Consider the following 26,321-nt stretch of genomic DNA (forward strand, 5'->3'; position numbering starts at 1 on the left):
AATACACAAAGTATGATAGTCTCTATGCGGTATCTGTTTCCCACAAGAAATACAATTATTCACTTTTTCTGACATCCGGTAAACCACTGAGGCAAGAAAAAACTAAAATATTCCCCAACGGGGTACTTAGCCAACTTTGACTCGGTCTGAAACTCCGAAAACGAAAAATTTCAGAACGCCAACCGGCACTTGCAATACTGCTTCTGCATCGGACCATGCGGCAAAAAAGACTGAGGATATGACGTCAGTCATGCGCATTTGTACCCTGACGTCCTGATGTCAGTCAAATGCGCCTTGACCGACGTCAGCCTTATACTTTGATATTCGGGCCGACCGAGGACAGCGGACTACCCAAGTGTAAGGACTGCAGCAATGTGAGATGAAGAACATCTACTCATCTACAGAACTTTCATCTCTTCCAAAGCAAATACCACCATTATAAAAAGTGCAGTTCTCTCTGAACTGGTTCAGTGGGGGAATCAATCAAGCAACACTGCTAACTGGAAATCAATCAGATGGCAGTACACGACTCTACTTACAGCGGCCAGGAAAGCTACTCAGAAATGTTTCTAAGTTTAGATGTGAAGAATGACAAAGCAATGAAATGTCAAAACTATATATCAGCCCCCCAAAACTGTTTTATTTTTTTTTTGTATTGCTAAGGATAAAAATCTTGGTCTTAAAAATAACCTGACAAAGTACTGGATTATAATTTTATGTACATAACTCACTTCTATTTATTTTCTAGTTTTGCTTTGCATCTTCTAAGTGAACATTTTCTATTTTTGCTTTGCTTCTTCTAAGTGAACACATTTGATTTTAAATGTCAGTAGGACACTCGTTCTGCCTAATGTTTCAAGTTGTGCTTTCCCTTTTCCTCCCTTTCACAAACTTTTCAGCTGAATATCACCTGTTTAGCAATATTCCAATCACTCTTAACTAAATGTCCCAGTAGTGGCCCTTGGGGCTGGGACTGCCATGGCTATTAGATGTTGGATGGGAAGAGGTAGTGGAAACACAGAGCAGAGTAACCGGCCATATCACATATACTGTCCTCGTGCAAAAGGGATTTCTTTTTATGCCCTAACCAGAAGGAGCTGATTTAAGTCACATGCATCACTGCACATGGTGTCAATTAGCCTACACTCTCTCCCTCCCCAAACTAAATGCAGCAGCTATTTAACATGCAGTTACAACAATATCCTAATCACTGGGGGATGCCAGATCGCAGGCCAAATCCTCACTTTCCCTCATGACATGGGCGAGCAGATAACTGCCCTCTCCCCATTTCTCCTCTCCCAGCTCCTCCAACTTCTAAGCCACCAATCAAATTTGGGACTCAGTGGGCTCTGAAATTTCACCACTTAGTTGAGGATGCCTTTTTAAACTATCTTAATACTTCTGTCAGGGCTCCATCCCTCTGTGCCAAGGAGCTGGGTTAGTTGTATTTTCTAACTTTAGAGTCAATGTCCAGTTGTACTCCCACAGTATAAAATCAACTGTTATTGTTACACTACAAAATTAAAGTATCTGTCCAGTTGTACCACAGCTGCAAAGACAATCAGAAATAAGTTTCAAACAAAACATGGCATCAGTTCTTATGACTGCCCTCAATGTACTGCCCAACTTCTGAATCCATATTCCTAACTGGTGCTCTAGGTCTGCTGTCCAACTATGGAGTAACAATTCATTACAGTTTAAAGAATTACGCTACATGTGCACTTGGATAATTGTTTTTAAGATAATTAACTTTCATTTTAAAAGGCAGTAAGGACAGCATTAGTTTTTGTAACTCTCCCTTCTGTGCTTAACTGTGGAGTAAGTACCCCTTAACTGCTGCCATGGTAGCACTCCCAATTGTGGAATCAGGTCTCTCTGCTACACTGTAGAACTATAGTATTTATGTAATTGGAGAACTGCCAGTAAAGTGGTCAGATTCTATTAATTAAAAAAAGCAGGGAGGTCATTGGTTATTATGACTATCCTACATGCCCTTATCTGGTCACCTGTGTGTGCTAGCCAGCTGTGGAATCAGTGTTACCTGCTGCACTACAGAACTGCATGCACTTGGATCACTGCTTGTAAGGTGAGAGGTCAGAGAGTGGGTGAACTTGTCCAACTAAAAAAACAAAAAAACTGTACTTCTGGCTTTTACACTTGCTGTTGTTCCTACTGGCTAGGGCTAACACTATATTCCTGTGAAGGAACTATTGGGGAGGGGAGGTCTGTATACATACATATATACTCCAAAGCTTAGCTGCTACTACATTCTTGTTTGAACAGGTGTATGTGGCCTTCAGGGATGGTCCCTTCTCTATTATTCTGTTCCATACTCGCATTATTAACTGCATAGTAAGTAGCAGCGAGTCCCTCCTTGCTTGTATATGTACTACATAACTGTAGTGCTGTCTGTCTGTCGGTATGTACAGGACTTTCCCATTCCTCACTGGAAAGCTTTGAATGTCAGAATGGTGGCCTTTGCTTCCTTGATGCTAATGTGTTTGCTCCTCATCCTATGCTCCACTAGTCCCTTGAACTTGGAGGTTCTCCATATGGGCTCCACAAACCATCTCTGGAGGAATATCTACAGGCTTATACAGTTTGTTTCAAGAGATTCAGGTATCTCTTCTGGAACTCAGAATTTTCTTTAGACTGCCACTCAAATTGCTCTCTCATGAATGAGTATCCCCAAATTAGGTGTTTTTGATGAGACCCACATGGCACATTGTCCTTTTCACCTGTGTTGTAATTTACATGAAAGGAAAGTAGAGATCTGTAATCTACCTCTATCTCATCCCAAATAATTTTCTCTGTGGAAAGCAATCCCTCTTTTCCTTCTCAATGAAGGGACTCAGGACACACAGGATAGCTCAGGATCCGTCTGTCTGCATTGCCTAAGTTCAGAAAATCCTGAACTATTCAAGCGGGGGGGGGCTACTGGAGGAGGAGGTGAGAGGCAGACTTGCCTTTCAGCAGCTGCTGAGGTGTGGTCACATCTTACTATCAAATATGTCTTTGTTTAGTGGTGCCACATGTTTGGTAACCTTAAGGGGAACATCCCTAAACTGTGACTTGTGGATGCCATCTTTAACTAACATTGTGGAGATGCTGCCCTCTCCCTTCCATAATTAATAAAGCAGAGCTGTGAATTGGACATGGTGGGGGGGGGCGACATCTTGTTCAGTTTTGCAAATGTGGCTTCAGTTCAGGAGGATGTCCAAAAGACTGATGGAGTTGCAGCCTCCAAAGACGCAACATCATAGGCCTTAGCAAAAGTAGGTGATGGAGTCTGGAGCTGGAAAGATGTCCCCAGAGTATCATTATTCTCAAATCTGGAGAGCCTCTGGGAACCGACTGGTTTCAGGTCTCTCTTTCCATCTCTTTCTGGGCTGCTTCTCCTTTTCAATGTGCTACTGCTTTGGTGGGATGTTCTGCAGATCACTGCTTCTGTATCTGTGCAGTCCAGGCAGACATCTTTACTAGGGTGGCTGATTGTTTTTTTTATCCTAGCATGCTTGTAAAGGAGTTCTCTTCTCCACAGTGGCTTAGGATGGAACCCTAGATAAAGCTCACATTTCAAGACATTGTACATAGCATGCTTGTAAAGGAGTTCTCTACTCCACAATGGCTTAGGATGGAACCCTAGATAAAGCTCACATTTCAAGACATTGTACATAGGTTCATGGTGGTTACTAGGCTTTTGGCCACAGGGCCTTTATAAGCCTAGCCATGTTATACCCTTGTTCCCTTACTGACCAAGTTGAGTGGCCTACATTTGCAGAACAAGTCTATGATCAGCACCGAATGCCCTTATCCAACAGGGACACAGGTGACACCCCCGGGGTAAATTTAGTCTCTCATTCAATTGTCTAAGTTATGCTTAAATAGGATCAATGAGGAGCTCTGTTTTACATGATTGGGAGTTTGTTCCAGAAGAGTGGCAATCTCTGCGAGACATATCTGTCTCTTCAGCATGTCCTGTTAATGTCGCAGGCTAGGTTAAGATCCCTAGAGCAAGTGAATCTTGTCCCATTTGACTTGTGGATGTGCAGCATTTCCATTAGAGCAGGCTGTGAGAGTGCTCTGCAGGCCAGGCACAAGTCGCCTCTCTGCAGCCTATAAAGATAGAGAGTACAGTGGCAGGGCCTTCAGTCTGTCCATGTAGGTCATGTGTTGAAGGCCCTGAATCTTCTTGGTGAGAAACCTCTGAGGTCTCTCCAGCTGCTGCAGGTGTCTGGTGAGGTACATACAGAAGGGAGTTTTGTACTCTATAAGTGGTCTGATGAGAGATGAGTATAGGGATGTTATATCATCCTTAGCTCTGGATGTGATGCCCTTACTTATTGTTCTCTGAAAGAGGGCAGTAAAAGCACTGAATGTGGTAAACCCTATAGAAAATATGTTCCCATGAGTGTACATGCTTTCTTTCACTAAGACAGACATACCATATAGACCTTAGTACAACAGAGTGTCAACAACAATATTTTAGCCCAAGGAGTTTTATCAATGCTAACAAAATTACACGAAAATATCCCAAAATGAGCTACATATGTTTAGCCTATTATGTCTTTTCCTATGCTAATGCCAGACTGAAAAATGTTTTTTCTCAAGATTATACACATATATACTCACAGAGCAAGAAAGAAAAAAAAAAAAAAAAAAAAAAAAGAGGACACAGGAGGATACCACCTTTACACCAGGATGTGCCAACAACTGAAGGAATGTTGCATCAGGCCAGAATTGTGATGGGACAAAATGCTAAACTCCGAGATGACAGGCTGGATTGTCAGTTTTGCTCTGTGGCAGAGATTTCTTTGCTCATGACAGCAACTGTGAGACACAGAACATCGAAAACAGGCAGTTATTTTCATTTTCCCCCTAAATGCCTTTGTCCCATTGCTTGCTAACCACTGAAACTCTGTTTTCCGTGTTTCCATTTAAAAATTAAATGCAATGATTGATTTTCTAAGTTCTCTATCAAATATGATTTTCAACAACAAATGTGCATTTTTCAATGTGCAAAAATGTTATTCATAGGAGGTTACTAGTCTATTGGCCCTGAGGCCCTTATAAGCCTACCCAAGAGTTTAGCCCATGTTTAGGCAAATCAGCAGCCAATGCCCCTGTCCAGCAGTGACATGGGTGGAATCCCAGGAGTATATTTTCTGCTTCCCATCCAGTTATACAGGTTATGCTTAAAAAGGGGTAAATAGGTACTCTGCTTGATGTGGAGAGGGAGTCTATTCCATAGATGAGGAAGTCTCTGGGACACAAATCTGTCCCACCAACAAGTCTTGGTGATGTCACAGACTAGGCTGAGGCTGCACGTGAGTTACTCGAGCAGAGCTTGACTTGCGGATATGCAGCAGTCCCATTAAGGTGGGGTCGATGATGCCTTGTATGCCAGACAGAGGTCACCTCTGAGGAGTCTGTATGAAACTGATTAGAGGGATAGGGCTTTTAGCCTATCTGTGTATGGTAGATGTTTGAGGTCCTGGATTCTCCTGGTGAGGAACCTCTGTGGTCTCTCCAGCTGCTGCATGTGCTTTGCGAGGTAACTGCCAAAAGGTGCGTTGTACTCAATAATGAGCCTTATAAGGGAAGAATACAGGGATGTTATGACTTCCTTGTCCCTGGGTGAAATACCCTTACTTATGAGGTGGGCCATGTAGAAAGCTTTCTGTACCACAGAAGCAACATGGTGGTCAAAACTCAGGTTGCTATCAACCTGGGTGCCCAAATCCCTCACGACTAATTGAGCGCTTAGGACATTGTTATTAATGTGATAATTTGTGGGGACGTCACTCTCCCCAAAGGAGATGATGATGCATTTTTTGGTATTCAGCTTGTAGTCATGTTTCTGGCACCAGTCATTTGTCTGAGCGAAGCCCTCTTGGAGATCTCCACATCACTAGGGGAATTGATGACAGCACCCAGCTTGCAGTCATCTGCAAACTTGGTCAGTCATAGCCCACTGGTTTTGTCTTGCACCTCAGAAATTATATACTTCCCTGAATTCTAATTACATTAACATCTTAAATTCAGGTTCCATCTCAGGAATTGAAGTTTTCTCAGTATTCAAAATCAATATGTCATCACTGGGTGCTAAAGTAAATTAATTTCCCATGATTTTTCCCTGTAAAATTATCTAAACTACCATTTTAAATGTATAAATAACACTCTCCCACCCTTTAATTAGTTTATGGGTAAATATGGCAATAATACAATTACTGTACTAAAAAAAATAGTAAGCCTAGTCTAATTGAAATGACCCAAAAAGAACTGAGAAAACATTATTAGAATGCTCTTCATTAACATTCATCTCCCATGTCTCTCTACCATGTAATTATAGATCATCATGGCTAGCCAATCCATTGCCTATTACTCTGTGCCTTAAAACGTAGCATCAGTAATCTGGACACAACTGATGCCACTTCTTACATCATATAATTGACACATTCAGCAGCAATCACAAAACAGAGTATTGCAGAGACAGTTTTCTTTTTTGCAGCTGCAGACTGTTACATTCTGTCACTCATGGAGGCCATATCTAATATTATGTGGGCAGTTGAGCTAACATTTTCTGGCTATAAATAAATAAATTTAACTGTACAAACACTAAAAAGGGAAAAGGTTTTTGTGCCTGGGGTAATCAATATCATCATCATCATCAATACTGCTTTTCCCCCCTCATATTCTATATGGGTTTAGGGTGTCACATCAACTGTTGCCATCTTTCTCAATTCAGTGTCACCCTCCTACATTCTTCAGCAGCCAAGTCTGACCGTCCTAGGTCTTCTCTCAAACAATATGCCCTCATTTCCTCTTGCCTTCTACTGGTCTATCCCAAATCTTCTTCATCAAATTGTCTTCTGCTTTTCTACACATGCATGTGAATCACCGTAATTTGTTCTCTTTGATCTCTGCAATTGGAGCTACTTGGGCTTGTGCTCCGATGTCCTAATTTCTTCTGCAGTCCTACAGTGTGCATCCTACCATTCATCTCAGGTACTTCATCGCTACCCCTTGCAGGTTGTTCAATTGTTCTGCCTTCATACCCCATGTTTCTGTACCATACAATACTACTGGCTGCACCACTGTTTTGAAAGATGTACTTTTCAGATTCTGTGGCATTCTTCTGCAATACATTAACTCATGTACCAGTTGTTTGCAGCCCCTCTGATACTAGATTTGGCCTCCTCATTCAGACTTCCCTCCTCCTCAACCATCTCTCCCAGATACTTGAAGCTGTTAAACTTTTACACTGTTTTCCCCTTCTATCTCAATTTTCAGCTTCTTCTAATTTCCCCACTTGCTGCCCTGACACTGTTTTATCTTTACTCAGTTTTAGCACAAGTGGCTTCAGTTTTTTATTCCAATCCCCTTTCACTTGCTGTAGTTCTTGTTTCAGTGTCTGCTTCTAATGCCACATTATCTGCATACAGCAGCTATGTTGATCTGTCACCCTTGACCTGTTTGCTAATGTAGTCTAATGTAGTCTATCAACAACATAAACAGCAGTGGGCTCAGAGCTGAACCTTGATGCAAACCCACTCAGAACTCCACTGATTCTTAACACTGTTCATACTTGTGTCATCCAGTTTTTGTACATAGCCTGCACTAACTACACCAGTGTTTCTGGGACTTTGAAACATTGCAGGACTACCCAAATTATGTTTTATGGGAGCATGTCAAGTGCTTTCTCCAGCCTAGGAATGCCCAGTTGGACTGTTTCTGTCTATCTAGCATCAACTATCTGATTTACAGTAACTATTGGGTTTGTTGTGCTATATCCTGATCTGTATCCAAACTGCTCATCTTCCATCTTACTTTCTACTGCGTATTCAGTCATGAATCACCTTCTCTAGCATTGTGACAGAAGACATTGCTATATTGTAAACAGTTGTCAACATCTCCTTTGTTCTTGTACACTGGCACTAGGATGTTTACCCTCCAGTCACCTGGGATGTACCTCTCACTCCATACTGTTATGGGTATCCTCTGGAGCCATTTCTCCCCTAACTCACCCAACATCTTAATCATATCTGCTATGACCTCATCTTAGCCTGCTGCATTCCCAGACTTTATCTTCCTTAATGTAGTTCTTACTTCTAGGGTGGGCCCCTCTTCTTCTTTTATTCTAGGCTGTTTCTGGGGCAGTATAGTTTCTGTGGTGCCATCTTCATTCAAAAGTTGCTAGAAGGACTCCTTTATTCTGTCTTTGATGTCCCATGGTTGTTGCTGGCATCCCTTACGAAGGGTTTCTGATGACTATCTTCGTGATGTCTATGTATCTGCCTTGCATCCTCAAAAGAGTTTCTTTGTGACATTTGCTGAGTTATTTTCTGGAAACTGGTAGAGTACCTCTGTTGTCTTGGTCTTTGCTATTGCAATTGCTCTTTTAGCCTCTTTGTTACTCTATTCCTTATTAGCCTGATCTGTCTTATATATCACCCACTTTTTCCTTCACTCCTTTTCTTTTTGATGACTTCCTGGACTTTTCCACCACCATCTTTCCATGTGTACCTTATTTCATACCTGGCTTAGCCACGTATCTGCTCTTTTATACTTACAAATGCAGTTTTGAGGCACTGCCATTATTCTTCAACTCTACCTATTTCCTCTTCTCCCTGGGGTGGTAAAGCCCTGTGTACTTTCCTTGAACTTTTGTGCTTTCTCTCTAGTCAACTTCTAGGACTTCAGCCTAGTGTCTGCTGACTTTATAGCCTTCTCTGACCACTGCTTACAGATGACTGTGGTGATGAGTAGTTTGTGCTGAGGCACCAATGCTTTCTCCTTACTAAGAGGAAGTCTACCTGAGTTGTACATTGGCCACTCTTGCATGCGATCTTATGACAGCTCCGCTCTGCATGTGTGGTAAACAGGAAGTAAGTGTTTCAGTATTCATGATGCCTTTCTAAAATGTGAGGCATATTAAGACATCAAACTGCTGCAAAGCAAAGGAATATATTTAATGCTTTTTAGATAAAAGGTTTCTGATCATACAGAAAATTCTTCAGAGGAATAAACCATAACATTATTAGAAACTATATGAAGTACAAAGTGGTACAGTGTAACAATGCAATATTGTTACCCAGTCACAGAGCAGACATATTTTTTTTATGAGAGTGATAAAGGGTCCCTGATGATATGAGAAATTCCCCAGTAAAAAAAAAATTCTGACAGTGTTGAAAAATGACTAAAGAATAGAGGGGCAGACTTTAATGCATCAATCATTACTGTCACCCAGAAAAGAAGCAGGGAAAAATAAATTGTGTATGAGATATGTAAGTGCATTATATAAACATTTAGTGACAATCATGTACAGCCAGTGTTCACATTGTTAGGTGGCTAGGTGCTTTCTGTGTGGAGTCTGCATGTCCTCACTGTGTTTGTGTGGGCATTCTCCTGGTGCTCTGGTTTCCTCCCACATTCCAAATACATACAGTAGGTGGACTGGACACTCCAAATTGGCCATAGGTGTGTGTGTATGTGTATGGTGTGGAAGAACAACTATGACAGAAGCCACGTAGCAGTGTGAACTTTAGCTCCAGATGATTGTCACTACTGAGGTGACCCTGACCTCATTTGCAAAAATGGGAAAAGGGGTTGTGGATGCACAGATGGATAAACATATGGCAGAGTTGTGTTAGAAACTTACCATAAATGCAGATGTTTGAGAAGATTCAGTGTTGTGGTCCTAACTCTGGGATTCCTGGCTGCAGGTATCCTGAGTGGTCAGTCTAATTTCCAGAACTTTACACTCCCCAGGGCTATGGACAAGGCCTTCCCTCTAGCACACAAGGACATGGGTGGTGCAAAAGGTGCATCAGATGATGATATCTTCGGATCTTTCTTGCCATGGCTGGAACCAGGTAAAAGACCTAGGTGACAAAACCTCAGTGGACCAGATAAACAGTCCACTGAACCACAGATCCAACCAAGAGGTTCCTAATTTCCCTTTCCAGAAGGAAATGGAAATAAAAGGGGGGGTATCGTATGAAAGTGAGATGGAAAGTGAAGTTAAAGGACTAGGGTGCCACCTCAACCCACGAGGAAAAGGGAAACAGGTCTGAAACTACTTCAGCTCTGTTACCAAATACAATTCTTCATAGGGAAACCAGACTCTGGCAATCAGATAAACCAAAAGAAATAAGTCTTCTAAATTACTCTCTCCTTGTCCCCTACATTTTCTTATTAGTCCACTTTTATATTCTAACTTTGGCTATGTAAACTTGGTATAGAAATTACAGTCTACACCATGCTCCTGGCCTAAAAGGTGCAGTCACATTAATTATAGTGGCTCCCTTTTATCCATACATACCTACACTGTTGGTTATGACACAAATGCCTCTGCAGTTTATATACTAGTTGTGCCCATAAAAACTGTCATGAAGTTGATACAGGGTGTCAAAAGTACACACTAACAACACTGGAAAAACAAAGTTCAGTAGAAAAATAATAGTAATCTAGGATGTATTTTAAATTCTATGAAACACAGCCTTTAGGATAATAACTTTAGTGAGTAAACAGAATTTCAGAAAAATGAGAAGACATAATTTTTTGTAATCATGTGTGTTCACTAAACTTAGAAAGGCTCATGGTACAACTTTCCAAAGGATGGAAAACTACTTGGAAAAAACAGGCAGGATACATATGAAAAGGTAAGACAGCCATTAACAGAGTGCTTACAATAGTCCACCTCAAATTAGGATACATATTATAAGCAGTAACTTCAGTCTGCAGTAGATATCAAGAAGTGAAGATAAGCATTTAGTGGAAGGAACGAGATTCTGCAAATCCACAAGCTAATTACTGATAATGGGTGGATAGTTTTTGTATGTGTGTGTGTGTGTGTGTGTGTGTGTGTGTGTGTGTGTGTGTGTGTGTGTGTGTGTGTCGGAATGAGTGAATACTTGCAGACTGAGACACCTATCACTGTTTACTCACTTTTTACACATGACTGAGTACCCCAAAAGAATATCTGTAGTTCTTAAGTGATGTCAAACCTCTCAACTGTACAGAATTTTGCAGAATGTCCAGATTTTTGCCTCATATTTTTGGTCTGTTTCTCAAAAACATTGTGATTTTCTGACAAATCATTAAGACTGCATTCAGAAAACAGAGACAGACATTTAAGATTTAGACTTCATTCCCTTCAGAAAATTCATGATAATGCAAAATCTGTTATTCTATCAACTTTTTAAGTCTGTAAGAGTATTTAAAAATTGTCTCTATTTTTAGGCCTTTGTCCCCCCCCATTATTTATGGTTTTGTCCAGATTTCTTGCTCTGAGAGATGGAGAGGTATGAATGATGTAACATGGTGGATGGGTGGGTGGAGAATTTTGTCTTATATGCACATTATTTGAAATTTTCTGTATTCATCATAACTTAAAAGAAGGTGAATTCAGTATCAGTGCTATCAACATTAAAAATGCAGAACAAAGAAAATGGAATGGAGGAACAAAGATATTTACACTGCTAAATATAGACAGGCTTATTAAATACATCTCTGTCCTCTACCATTATTAATGTCCGATCTTTTGGCACTGGTACTTAATTGTCAGTCAGGTAACTGCCATAATGTGCATGAAATTGTTTTGCTCTGTATACAACAAAAATATTTCTACTTGAATTCTAAATGAACATCAATGAAAAAAGTTATATAGGTAGCACATTGCCCTTTTATTCAGAAAACAGCTGCTACTGATGCATACCATCATCATCTTGCTGCATACAGTAAGCAAGCACAGTGGCTGATGAAAAAAATGATGATGAAAACATCCACACACAAAAGAAAACAAAAAATAGCCAAACACAGACAAAGTGAAATGCAACAGATACCAGGAATCAAATAAATGTTCAGAATCCTGTATTAGAGGACAAACAGCACTCCCCTCAACTCCAATTACGTGTGTGAGACTATATTTGTTGTGCTCATGTGTGCATGCCCAGATATGCAAAAATAAAATAAAATAAAAACAAAAAAAGAAAACATACTGAAAATGTATCATACCTTTGTTAGTTAAGGAATCCTTGTCTTCCTTTGTAGTAAACCATGCCTGGCTAACAGGGGCTATTGCTTCACTGCGTGAAGGAGAAAGTCCCTCAATCTGTTCTTCATTTTGAAGAATCTAGATTTATAACACATAAAAACAAACATCAAATCTTTTAACTTTATTTCTATTTATTATCTGTATAATACTTAATCTGTCAGGGTAATGCTTCTTTTCCAATATTTTACTGCAGTATTTTGCCCTCTCTTTCTCATCATCAGCAAATATTACTAGCATCAGTTTTTGTTTAATTTAAAATCAGCCAGAAGAATACCCTGCCTTTTGTAAAAGTCCAAAATATACAAAGAATACACTGTATCATTACACATTGATCTCTATTTCAAGATAATAAACACCTTCTTATGGCATGAGTTGACTTATGACAGAACCTCCTTGATAGGTCCTGTAATTATGTTCTTACTCATCGTTCATCACAGTCCAGCAATTTTCTTCGTAAGATTCCTCACATTGGGTAAACATGTTTAGTGCCATTGCATTCCAAGACGGCATATGTCAAATACATACGCACTACACTCAACAGTTCAACCAAACTTGCACACTTAGTGCAAGTCCATCAGGTCAAGTAACAATGAAGATTTGATTCTTGCACTCTTAACAAGTAATATAAAAGTATACACTTGCCCAACTCATGGTACCCTCCAATAAAACTAAAGACATTTGTGCAGCAACCCATGAAGATGGGATCCATTTAGCAGATAATCTGATAAAGTAAGATGCTATTGCTTATATTTAACAAAGGTATCTATCCTTTATTGGCCCCGTGACTGGAATGAGGTTCAAGAAGTAATCCAGAAGGATGGAAGGAGTCACAGAACAGCCCTAGGACCACAGCTCATAAGGCCAAGCTATGAAACAGAGTTACAAAAGAAGCCTCATTCCTGGAGAAAGGGATGACAATACTACTTGCTGAAGATATGCATGGAAGCCTTACTCCTCGTGTCTCAGATGAAATATCACTTACTATGCTCACTCCCACTGCTACCTGAAACCTTGATGAAGGACCTTCAGAACACATTTGCCTGAAGCTATCTTTTGTCAAACAGAAAAGTGTGGATTCAGATTTTCTGCAGTAAAAAAGGGGCTACTACTCTGGGAGGGGAGAACAATGTCTCTTAGTCATTCTGACTTAATTGGACTGTCCTTGGTTTTGGGAGTTTCCAGAATTATTCTTGGAACCCCCTTGCCAATTCTTCTTAAAAGTCTATTTACTTGTGTTTTGTTGAGAATGTTTATTTTGTTTCGTACCAATACTGGATGAGGACTTACAGAATCCCTAGGGAAACTTGGAAATCAGCTTAATCCTTTAATTACACTTTTTGATCATCTGTTCATCAGTGGGGCCAAAAAAGTATAGTTTTGTACCTACCATAAATGTAGATGTTCGAGTGTAGACACTGCTGCAGTCATTACACTTAGGGTCTATGTCCGGGCTCCACCATTTCTTTGTTATCATTCTGAATATTTGAGGATTCAATTCCCATTTGTGGGGATCCATGATATTTCTGCTTAAGTCGTCTGCCAGTGTGTTTTTCTCTCCTGGCAGGAATTGTGTTTGTAGATGAATTTGATAGTTTATAGCTGTGTTCCACAAGGTCATGGCTTGTCTGCAGAGGGGGTAGGAGTGAGTGCCCCCTTCCTTGTTTATGTACCACATAACTGTCCGTTAATAAATATTTCCATTTATTGTGGTGGTCCGTCTCCAGTGTTTCTACTTCATTTTCCTACACTTTCGTACTTTTTTTTGGAGCCTTCCTTCAGAAACACTGACTTTTTGTGTTTTCACACATAACTGTGGTGTTGTCTGTCTTTAGTAGTAGTTGTCCTGCATGCAACAGGTCCTTGAAAGCTATAAGGGCATTTTGTACAGCTAGCATCTCTTTTTGATTGATGTGAAGATGCCTTTGTTCTGCAGGCCACTTGCCCTGAATACATTTTCCTGCCATGTGTGCTTCCCAGGCGTAATCCGATGCATCTGTTGTCAGTGTTTGCCTGGCTGTGGGTTGAGTAAAAGGCTGTCCCTTGTTGAGGTGACAAGCTTGGGCCCACCATCGAAACTCCTGTTGAAGGCAAGGTATTAGTGGTATAACTGTTTCCAAACTTTGACAGTGTTGAGACCATACACTCTTTAGATACCATTGTAGTTTCCTCATATGCAGTCTGGCATATGGAATTAGTAGTATGCAAGATGCCATGAAGCCCAAGGCCTGCAGAATTTTTCTTGCAGGGAGTTCTGTCTTTGTTGCCATTAGCTGAAAGTATTGTGCCAGTTGTCCTTGCTTGTCTGGCGTGAGATAAGCCATCTGGGCCGTTGTGTTCAAGCTGCATGCAGGAATATTATCTCTTGTGAGGGCACTAGTTTTGATTTCTTTTCATTTACTGTGTACCCAAGGCAACTTAATAACTTTTTTACAAACGCCAGATGATTTAGAAGAATGTCCTTGCTCTCTGCTTGAATCAGGCAGTCGTCCAGATACGGGAAAATTTGAATTCCTTTCTGTCTGCAAAATGCAATTACTGGTGCCAGGCACTTTGTGAAGACCCTGGGCGCAGTAGATAATCCAAAGGGCAGTGCAGAGAATTGATAATGCATTGGACCAGCTATGAATCTGAGGTATCTTCTGCAGTTTTGTCTGATAGGGACATGCAGGTATGCCTCCCTAAGGTCCAATGTCACGAGCCAAGCTTGCTTGCCCAGCATGGGAAGAAGCTGCTGTAATGTCAACATTTTGAATTTCGGAACATCCAGATAAGTGTTTAGCGAAGAAAGATCCAGAATAGGCCTCCAGGCTTTGTCTTTTCTGGGAACCAGAAGGAGTAAATCCTTGCCCTTGTTCCTGTGGTGGTACCTTTTGAATAGCTCCCATGTTCATGAGTGCCATGATTTGTTTTTGGGCCTCTGCCCATTGATTTAGTGGCAGATTTGGCATTCCTTTTAACCTTGGCAGAGTGTGAAAGTGGAACCTGTAACCTTCGGAAATAATATTGAGAAGCCATTTGTCTTGGGTGATCATATGCCAATTGTGATAAAAATGTGCCAGTTTTCCTCCCAAAGGGGCTGCCAAGAGTGAGTTGTTTGGCAGCTGGAGTGGGAAGTCATTGGGGCTGTTTTTTATATGGTTGGTACCTGCCTTCCCCTTCTTTCTAGCCTGATGCACCCCATTGTCGAGGCCTGTAAGGACCTTGTGGTTGACCTCTACCTCTTGGCCATCTGTATCTGCCCCTTTGAGGCCTGTCTGTAACTGGAAAGGACCAATTCCTTGTTGGCCAGTTTCTACTAAATCGAGGAGGCTGAACCTGTAAGAATTCCTTCACTGTTTGCATAGATTTTGCCTCCATTTTCTTTAATACCTCTTCTGCCTTAACTCCAAATAAAACACTCTGCTGTAAAGGTGCATCCAGTAATTTAGCTTTAACATGATCTGGTAATGTATGTTCTTTTAACCATGCATGTCTTCTAATGACAGAGCCTGTAACTGCTGCTCTGCATGAGGCCTCTAAAGAATCAAAACCACATTGGAAAGTATGCTTTCCCACTTGTTCAGTGGCATGCAATAAATCCTGCATTTCTTTAAAATTAGGAGGATATGTATCTGGAAGCATTGTTTCAACTGAGACATCAAAAACTGCTGATATTTTAGCATGTGAAACTGGCAATTTAAGGCTCTCATTGCCAAAGTTGCAGACGTATATACTTTCTTTCCCCATCTGTCTAGTGCTCTGGAATCTCTGTCAGAGGGAACTGGGTTCTTTGCTGATGAGGCCTTAACCGCTTTGGGTCCCTGAGAAATAGTTTCAGGATCAGCAACAGGGCTTTTATACAGAAATTTGTGTGAGTCAGGGACTCTGTAATATCGGTCAGGTTTAACTGGAGCTGGAGGTAAGGAATCAGGATTTAAGCTGGATTCAGTATACACATCATCCACAATATCTAGCACTGGCGGAATAGCCAGGGGTCTGTGTTGAGGTAATAATAGGAAGTCTCTGAGCCTTTTCTTGGATTCTGAGTAATCCTGGCCTTCCCAATGGAAATGCTCCCTCATGGTATGTAAGGTTTCCCCAAAGGAGTAGTCCTCAGGCGAAGAGGCTGATGGAATAGATTCCTCAGCATCAGAATCCTCATAAGGGGGTAAAGAATATCCCAGGTCCAAGGATGAATCTGAGGAAATGGACACCTGGTCGGATGAGTCATAATCTGCATCCTGTCCAGGCCTTTTATCAGGTGGGGGATGGGAACCCCTGATCAGAGTGATTAGGTCTTCGGCCATTTTGAGCATTTGTTTCTTGGGCATGGAGGCCTGTTCTGGAGAATGCTGTACTTGTTTCTTAGTTTTTAAAGGAGGCTTAGACTTAGAAGAGGGTTTAATGCTTAGCTGAGAAGGCCTGAAGACACCCTCTGAAGCTGCGGGTAGCTCAGGTACTCCGGATCCATCAGCAGGATCAGTTTCAGTCTGCTGAAAAGCTAGTGCGTCCGAAGGCCCAGCCATCTCCACGTGGGAGTAGAAAGCAGCCTGCGGTTCTGCTGAAGCGGTCATCAGGGGCTGCAAAGGCACCTCACTGAAAACCGGAGAATTGGTGACTGGCCTAGAAGAGGCTTCATCGTCAGTTTTGGGCCTCAGATCCCTGTCCTTGTCTTTGCGCTTTTTATGAATACCGGTCATTGGAAGTTCCGACGGCATGGTATAATTAAATTTTCTGCCAAAGCAATGTCGGGCAAAATCAAACCGGCGTTTAATAGTGCGCTTTTTAAACCTAGCACAAAACTGACAACCAGTAACGTCGTGGTCTGGGCCTAGGCATGGGATACAATAAGAATGGAAATCCTTATGAGGTATTTGCTTCCCACAAGAAATGCAGTTATTAACTTTTACTGACATCAGTCTGAGGCAAGGAAAAGTTTCCCCAACGGGGTACTTAGCAAAGACTTCGGTTCTGGATTCGGAATGAAAATCTCAGGAGTAGGCCGACCGGAACTTGCGAACTGCTTTTGCTTCGGGCACCACGCGGCAAGAAAGACTGAAGAAAATGGCATCTGCTGCATCTTATATACCCCTGTCGCACTGTCGTCAGGAGGAGGCAACAGCAACCGACGCCAGACCAAGATTTTGGAACTCAGGCCGGCTGGGGAACCCCAAGTGTAATGACTGCAGCAGTGTCACACAACGAACATCTAATTCTGCATCCAAAAGAGGATATGAAAATCTAATTTTTAACATCATCCGGGAGGTTCTGAGAATGCAGTCAAGCAAAACAGTGTGAGTGACCATAGTCCTTGAAGAATTATCAACAGAGTCATACACATACACTGTAAACAATGAGTACTAATTTGAATAACAGAAGACATTAAATTATTTAAAGCAGAGTTTTCCTCACAAGAAGAAAAGTACAGTTGTTTAAGAACTTACCATATCAGTAGATGTCCTACTGATCATTACTGCAGTACTGCTGACATATGTGTTATCACTGCTGATATCCAGCCAGGGTACCAAAGCTTTACCTTACCAAGGTCATAAGTCCAACACATGACCTCAGCTTGTATGTGTTGGGGTATACAGACAGACAAATGAATGTGAATCATCAGACTATCTCCAAGTCAGCGGCTTGAAGACTACCGAGAGAGGGAAACTAGCCAGCTAGAAGTGGTATAGCTCAAACAGGTAAGGCAATTCCCCTGTTCCCATGTAACAGAGTACAGGTTAAAGTAAATGGATGAGAAAAGGAAATCTGGAGAGGTAGAAAAGAGGGAATTAAGGGTAGGATGGAATACTGCAACAGTGATCATAGAATATCTACTGTTTTGGTAAGTTCTTGCAGAACTGTACTACGTCCTGACTGAAATCATTGTTGTATTTGCAGTATTCTTGATATATGGGCAATTCCCAGGAAGGGAGGGTTGTTGGCTTCTGAAAAGAAGAGTTGTCCAACAGTCCAGATAGGACTGACCTAGCAAAGGCTGCCCCGGACCTGAAGAAAGCATCACGTTCTGTAGTGTTTGGTAAAGGTATATACAAAGGACCAAGTGGCACCTTCCAAGAAAGACCTAGAGTCTACAACTTTGTGAAAACCCCCGTAGAATCCACTGCCCTAGTGGAATGTGCTTTTGAGCAGGAAGACAAGGTCTTACCATACTGCAAGTAGCAGAAACAGGTAGCCTTAAAAATCCAAGTTGCAATAGTTAATTTGGAGACCTGCTGGCCCAGCTTAGGGCTCCTAAATGATACAAACAGCTGGTCAGTCTTTCTGAAAGATTTAGTTTTGTCAAGATAAAATCTAAGTTGCCTGTGGATGTCCAGAGAATGTACGATCCTTTCCCCCTGTTTTGTGGATTGGGAAAGAAACTAGGTAGGTTAATGCCCTGATCGATGGACAGCTCATTCACTACCTTAGGCATGATGGATGGATTAGCCCTGACATTCACACTGTCCTTGTGAAAAATAAGAAAAGGAGGAATGGCCATGAGAGCTTGTAATTCATAAGATCTCCTAGCAGAGGTAAGAGTCAAGTGAAAGATAGATTTCTAAGTACAAAATTTTAGACAAACGGAAGATGCAGGTTCAGAAGGAGACATTGTAAGCTTTTCTAGCACAAAATTAAGATCCCAAGGGAGAGAGATGGGTTTCTTGGTGGGTAAGGATACTGGACACCCCCCGAAGAAAACCTTAACCTCTGCTCTAGCTATAAGTGGGGGGATTAAAAGGGATGCAGACACTGTCAGCTGCCAGGTTAGCTTTTATAAAACAGTAGGCCAAACATGATCAAACTAGTTTACAGAGATATTGTAGTGCACCAGGAACTTAGGAAAACCTTTTCTGTTTAGCTATGTAGTAGTGGGTCTCCTGGTTTCTTGTTGGACTGAACACCCTCTTCAGAGAAAAGGCATCTTTGAAAAATTGAATTCCTATCATCCAGCGTCAAGTTGAGAAATGAAGATTTGAGTTGAGCAGCAATCCTTTTTGTTTAGTTATCAGGTTTGGTTGTAGAGGTATTTTCCTGTAATCTCCCGTTATCAAGTGAAATAGCAGGGAAAACTAATGCTGTCTCAGCCAAAAGGATGCCAGTATGAGGAGTTTGGATGCCTCATTTTGTGCCTTGAGAAGAATTTTTGGAAGAAGAGGGACAGAAGGAAAAAAAAGAGGAACTTCCCTGTCCACTGGAAGGAAAAGGCAAAGATAGTCATAGATATTTATTTCCCAAGGGCGACCTCCCTGCTGGAAGTACCTTTGGGAGATTTATCAGATTACCTTTTTCTAGGGGCTTTTCTTTGTTTCTGAGATGTCCTAGGATCCTTTATAATAAAAGACAGATTTAGATGGGTATTTCCTATGGTATCTAGGAAATGAGGGCAGCAGAAATCTGTCTAGTCTTTCATAATCTTATCTTGGTCTTGCAGAGTTTAGAACAGACTGACAGCCTGAGGACCAACAGCATGTCTTTGTACAAAGGAGAGTCTAAAGGTTTAGATTTGAAATCCTCAAGGATAGGCTGACTGCAAAGCCATGCACATCTATGAAGAACAAATCCAGTGCCAGATGTTCTAGAAGAAGCATCTACAGCATCATAATGGCACTTAATGGTGTGTCTGGCTATTTAAGTGGCCTGGGATAGTATGTCCTGCATTTGTTGCTTTAACTCTGCAGTAGTAGGGTCCAGCATAATCTTGTTTAAAGACTGCAAGAAAGAGATCAGGTACTTTGTCATTTGAGTCTGGTAGTTTATTGCCCTGAAAGCAAGGGTAGCAGAGGTGTAAACCTTCCCCATCTACTCACAGCCCTATCTTTGTAGGTAGGGCATTAGCTCTATGTAGAAGCTTTGAGGGCTTATCTGAAGAGAGAGAGAGGGAGAGATACTGCAGAAGGGTCTGCCACTAGAGTCTTTTATAAGTATTTTAGATCATCAGGTACCTTGTAAAACCTGTCTGTTCCTCTAGAAGCTGGTGGCTGAGAATCAGGTGCAGAAGAGGTGGACTAAAAGGTGTCCTGTAAAGCCTGAAAGACAGGAGGGACTGAAGAAGAGGCAGGGGTAGCCATTTCTAAGAGGCTGTGATACATCTTCAGAACATCAGAGATCTGAGTGGATTGCCACTGAAAGTGTTTCATCATGTCCTGGACAGGCTCCCCAAAGGAAGCTTCCTCAATCCAGTGAAAGAGAGTTCTCCTCATCCGAAGAGATTTGTCATGAAGAATGCAGTTGAGAGAAACAGTCAGAATCAGTTTTGTTCTTCAGAAAAAGAGGAAATCAATGCAGGTTTTTGAGGAGTAGCTTGTGGTTGTGGAGATCTGAAGGAGGGAGGTTTCAAAGACATAATAGTCTTGAACAACCACTGTGAGAAATCTATCCACTCCTTTTCCCTAGCTGCTTAGGGAAAGGGAACATGCTTAGTCGTCTGTTTTTTTCTTTTTAAGCATGAGGTTTGCCAGAATGAGACTCAGAGGTTCAGGACCCCATCTAACCTCTATTAAAGAGCCTGGGATCTCTTCTCCAACTAAAATTTCAGGGACACCATGAGGTCCTTTGGAAATTATGACTCATGGTTCATCTGATGTATCAGCAGTCTGCAAGGATTCAGGAGCCATATCGCCCTCCAATGGGATCTCAGCAGTGGGCAACTGAGAGGAAGCCTGGCATACTGTGTATTCTGGAACCTTATAGAATAACATTGGAGCTTTATACATTGTACTGTGAATCCGTTCTGGGCCTCTTTATCTTTTTCTTTAGTGGAAGAGGAACATTTGAGGATGTGGATTAGGCCATCTTGGACTGGGTCAAGCATTTAAAGCATTCCTCATACTTTCAACAGTTAGCTAGAATAAGCCTTAACATAATGAGCCTGACAATTCAAAATTCTGAAAATCAAAGTTGCAGAAACATAAACTCTTTTTTTCCTGTACTACCAATAATCTTCCCATCCTTATCAGAAAGTGTAGGATTAGAACAAAGTGTTTAGCAGCAGAAACATTAACTAAAGCTATAGCTGCTGGATGAGGTTTGGGAAGAGTATATAAAAACTTAAAATACTGAGGAACTTTCTACATCCATCAGCCTTTTTAGGGGCAGCTGGCCAACTGTCAGGAAAAACTGCAGGCTGTAACACACACACACACACACACACACACACACACACACACACACACACACACACACACACACACACACAACTGGAGGAATAGGTATAGGTTCTGGAAATTCCTTCTGTAAGAGCTCATAGTATTTTCTGAGGGACTGAGAAATTGCAGTGTTCTCCCACTGAAAATACTGGCACATTCCTGAAACAGTCTCAGTGAAAGAGAACCTACCACAGGGAGAGTCAGATATCTGAGGAGAAAACACTGTATCCACCTTGTCAGCCTCCTGTCCAGATGCAGAATCCAAAGAGAGTGGAGCAACTGTCAGCTGCTTTCACAGAAGGCAAAGAAAGCAGACCTGTCTCCAAACAAACCATATCCAAATAACTAGTTGCATTAAGTTCCGATACACTTGCCATGGAAAACCTCTACCTCATCATCAAAGCCCATTCCACCAGGCACATGGCAACTACCACTGCTTTCCTCAAAGGAGTTCCTACCCAGACCATCCTAGAATCTGCTATTTAGAACTCAGCGCACACTTTAACAAAACATCACCATTTAGGCATTACTTCCAGAGCTACAAAAGGGTTTCCTACAGCAAAACCTTACTTCCTAAGAGCCAACAAATTACCTGCCACCCAGCAAGTAGCTCTGGAAGTCCTCCCAAGAATCAGTACTGCAACACTGACTATGAAGAACACAGTACAGTTGTGTCACGCTTACCATAATTTTAGATGTTTAGTAGATCAGTGATGGAGTACAAGCTCCCACCCTTCAACTCCTCTATCTGCTGACCCTTTTACCCCCTGCTGGGAGAGAAGGGGAGAGAAGATTCCTGCAGCTAGTTCCTTGTTTCACCATCATCCCCTGTCTTCCTACACTCTCAAATTCATACAACTGGGGAGTCTGTGCTGTCCTCGGGCATAAGACTGCTTGTTCACTGTTAGAAAGACCTGAAGATGGCACCGACATATGCCCTTCTTACTCCTTGATTTTCAGATGTTGGTCTATGGATGTCCATTGGCTAGGGATGATGCAAAAAAATCTGCAAATGGGGATAGTCATGGGCTTCTGCATGGCAGGAAGACCCAAGAATCAGTACTGCAACATTGACTATGAAGAAAATCACAATTTCTCCACAGGAAAAAATGGTTTTCAGTTACTTAAACAACTTTTAAATTGACAGGGAAAAAGAGCACTCACATTTAAAAGTAAAGTGCAGTCTTATGACAGTCCATTAAATCATAAACTCCTAGCTTTAAAATAACTTTCCTGAATAGGCAGTATTAATAATAATCAAAGATTACAGAGTGAAATGTTTTTTCCCCATGCCCTGCAAAGGAACAGCAGAATCGAACCACTGATTCTAGAAAGCCTCAGAGGAGAGTACTTTTAGGCAACAGTAAAGCTCTTTAGGGCTTGAGATGCAAACTTGTCTTTTAATCAGCTCTGCCCAAGCTGCCAGACACTTTGGTAATCTGAAAAGTGCCCTGAAGGTTTGGAAGCTGGCCAGCTGTTATATTCTTGGCATTATATAACTCATATTGCTAAGGCTAGAGCAGCAGTGAGCTAAGTGAACAAGATAACACAGACCTAGTAGCAGTTCTATATCTAGAGAAGGCATCTACACTGTAGTGTTTTGTGAAAGTGTACATAGAATACCCAGTAGTTGCCTTTAAAATAGCCCTAGAATCAATTCTTCTGCAAAAGATGCTAGAGGAGGAAACTGCTCTACTGAAATGGGATTTACCCAGACATGATAAGGGCATACCATGATGAGAGCAACAAAAGAAGATGGATTTTGAAATCTAGTTGGGAATAGTTTGCTCGCAGAGGGATTTACCAGACTGGCTTCTTGGAAGGAAACAAACACCTGATTTGTCTTCCTAATGTCTTTAGTCCTATTCAAATAGTATCTTAGTTGTCTGTGCAGAATCTTAGTTGTCTATGCACATCCAAGAAGTGAAAAAGTCCTTTGTCCTTGTTTTGAGTGTTTGGAAAGTAAGAATGCACTTTAATAGCCTGGCTGAGAAACAATTCATTATCCACATTAGGCATGAATGAAGGACTGACTCTAACAGACACCCTAGCCTTATGGAAAAATAAGGAAGGAAGGCGATTCCATCAGTGCTTGAAACTCAGAAACCTTTATGGCAGAAGTAAGGGCTATTAGCAAAATGGTTTTCCAAGTACACATCTTCAAAGATGCAGAAGCTGCTGGTCCAAGGAGTAGCTCAGTAAACTTTCATAAGACAAAAAATAAGGTCCTAATGAGGGGGAATAGCCCTCCTAGTGGGTTCAAATGAAGGATGCCCTTGAGAAATTGCAGATAAATGTGCCTTTACAGACTAATAGGCTATTCCCGCTTTTAAGAGCTCACACAAGTATGAAAGGATAATGAGAATCCATGATTTTAAGGGATGTTGCTTCTTTTTCTGACACCAGATAGAAAATCTTTTCCATTTGGATATACAAGACTTCTTAGTGGTGGTTTACCTCACCTCTTTAACAACCTGAAGCATATGATCAGAAAATTGTTTGAAAGGGATTAAGGATTAAGATTCTATCATTCACAATGTGAGGTTGACAGCTAGCAAGCTGGGATGAAGCAGACAGCCTTTTTTTTCTGAGCAAGTCTATCCACTCTGTAGGGTGACTTGTAATGATGCTCCCAGCCAGACAGTGAAGAAAGGGGAACGTGTGCTGCCTGGGCCAAAAGAGAGTCACCATCAAGCTGTCTGGTCTGTTCCTTTGGATCTTTAACAGAAACTTTGGGATTAAGGGAAGTGGCAGGAAGGCATAAAGGAACTTCCCTTCCCAAGAAAAAGACATGGTGTCTGTCCTCCAGGAGTGGGGACAAGGGATCCTGGAACTAAACATCCTGAGCTGTCTGTTGTGAGCAGAAGAAAACAGGTCTATTTGAGGGATACCCCATTTGTGGACTATGTCCAGGAAGAATTCCGAGTTCGACATCCATTTGTGTGGGTTTCCATGCACCTGCTTAACAAATCCACAGCATTGTATCGAACAGGAATGTAGACTGCTTGTAGGAGGAGGTTCACTTTTACAGCTTGATCCCAAGCCAGAAAGGCCAGTTTGCACAGTTGGTAGAGTGTAGTCCCCCCACAACCTGTTTGTTTATATACCACGACTGTAGTGTTGTCTGTGAAAAACCTGAGGGGTGCTGGATTTCAAAAGTAAGAGAATACCTGCCCAGCCTGAATGAGTACCCTCACTTCTTTCACACTGATGTGATCCCTCCTTTGTTTGAGAGTCCACTGGCCCTGAACTGCTAAGCAGCCTGTCCATGCACCCCAAGCTAGATCTGATGCATCTGTGTGAAGTTCCTGAGTGAGAACAGTGGATTTTAATGGTAGGCCTGGATTCAGCTGAACCTGACAGATCCATCAGTACAACTTTCTTTTTATAATAGGTAAAAGTGGAATCGGAGTAACCGATGGATGACAACGCTTGAGAACAGAGAGACTTTAGGTATCAATGCATCTTTCTCATATTGAGTTTGGCAAAGAGAATCATAGGGATAGAAGCAGCCATGAATCCAAGAGCCTACATAATTTCCCTTGATGGACAAGACTGAAGTGGAAATAAAGACTAAAAATACATGGAGAGACTGTATTTTCTCTTGTGGGAGGTGTCCAGACTAAAAATACATGGAGAGACTGTATTTTCTCTTGTGGGAGGGTGTCCAGCCTGCAACCCAGAAAGACTAGATCTCAGGTAGGGGTCAAAACAGACTTTTAAATTTATCATGGAGCCCAGCCTCTGCATAAGGTAGACAATGTAGTTGAAAAGCTTTAACAGGTTTTCCTAAGGGGCTGCCTATGTAAGAAGGATGTTAAGGTATGGGAATATGTGTAGTCCAACTCCTGCAAAAAAGCAACAGCTGGAGCTAGACAATTTCTGAAAAACCCGGGGGTGTGGATAGCCCAAAGTATAAAGCAGAGAACTGAAAGTATAATGAACAAGCTGAGAACCTAACTAATTTCCTGTAAGAAGTGTGAAATAGAATGGAAAGAGGCCAAGAATTCACTTGGACTGCAAGCTAGAGATTACATTCCCTATCAAGGATTGATATCAGAGTATAGGCAAACAGAAAGGAATAGGGGGATCTTAAGTAAAAGACCAGCACCAGTAGAGCTTTTAGTAGAATACAGGACAGAAACTGCTGTTAAAAAAAGCATGTACAATATTGCGTGATAGCTACAGATATCATAGGAGGTTAGAGAGGATTGGGACAAGAGACTGGATAATCAATTCACAAAGAAACAATGAGAGGATATATGTATAGCTCCCAAATATGCAACAAAGTCTAGATTTAGGATCTTTGCTTGGAAGTGTTTGCATAGATATTTCTATACCCCACACAGACACCAAAGACGTTTTCCTCAGATAGGTTGCAAATGTTGGAGGTGTGATGGGGAAGAAAAAGGTAATTGGGAACATATTGTCTGGGAATTAATGAGTTGGCAGACTTTAGCAAACTATTCTGTCAAAAATACTAGGTGAGCATATTGGTGTAAGTAAGTCAATGAGTTTTTTGAGCTGTGATACAGATTCAGAATTGCCTAGACATAGTAATGCCTTGCTGAGTTTAATTCTGGTGACTGCGAAAAAAAAGCAATTACCAGAAAATGGAATTCAAAGTCTAAACCAACTGTACTAGAAGTAGTGAATATAGTAACAGAGATAAAAGAAGTGGAAGTGGGATCTTTAGAAAAGGGAAGAACAAACTACATAGAAAAAAATGTGAATTGTGGAACCAATACATGCAGAATAATGTTTTGGAGGAGGAATGATGGTTTAAGGGAAGGCAAGAATTGAATGTACTATGTAAAGCTTGACTGACAATGACTGTAGACATTATAAGTGATGCATAATATTTGCAACTGAAAATGTGTGAGTATGGTTCGTTTTCATTTTTGTAAATGTATAATTTCCTGTCAAAAGTGGTAATTCAATAAAGAGATTTTTCTTGTTTAAAAAAAAAAAAAGATGGTTGAATGGGGAGGTGAAGGTAAGCATCCTTCAGATCCAAGGATACCATCAAAGCTGGGGTAAAATACGGGGGGGGGGGGGAATCTGTAGGGAAAGCAGTTTGAAAGAAGGTACCTTTAAAAAGGTATTAAGGTGAGACTAGTCTGGAATGGGTCTCCAATTTC

General features: G+C 41.4%; 1 protein-coding gene across 3 annotated transcripts in view; it reads right to left on the minus strand.

Moving 5' to 3' along the window:
- Positions 1-26,321, minus strand: part of DMTF1 (cyclin D binding myb like transcription factor 1) — an 884,631-nt gene that overhangs the window by 541,703 nt on the left and 316,607 nt on the right. For all 3 annotated transcript variants that reach the window (XM_044088345.1, XM_044088344.1, XR_006366980.1), the window contains exon 5: positions 12,019-12,136. In XM_044088345.1, coding sequence (XP_043944280.1) covers positions 12,019-12,136 — 118 coding nt within the window. The remainder of the gene's footprint in view (positions 1-12,018; positions 12,137-26,321) is intronic.

This window comes from Protopterus annectens, chromosome 11.part0 (genome assembly GCF_019279795.1).
Source record: "Protopterus annectens isolate FY-2018-M chromosome 11.part0, PAN1.0, whole genome shotgun sequence".
Taxonomy (NCBI): Eukaryota; Metazoa; Chordata; order Ceratodontiformes; family Protopteridae; genus Protopterus; species Protopterus annectens.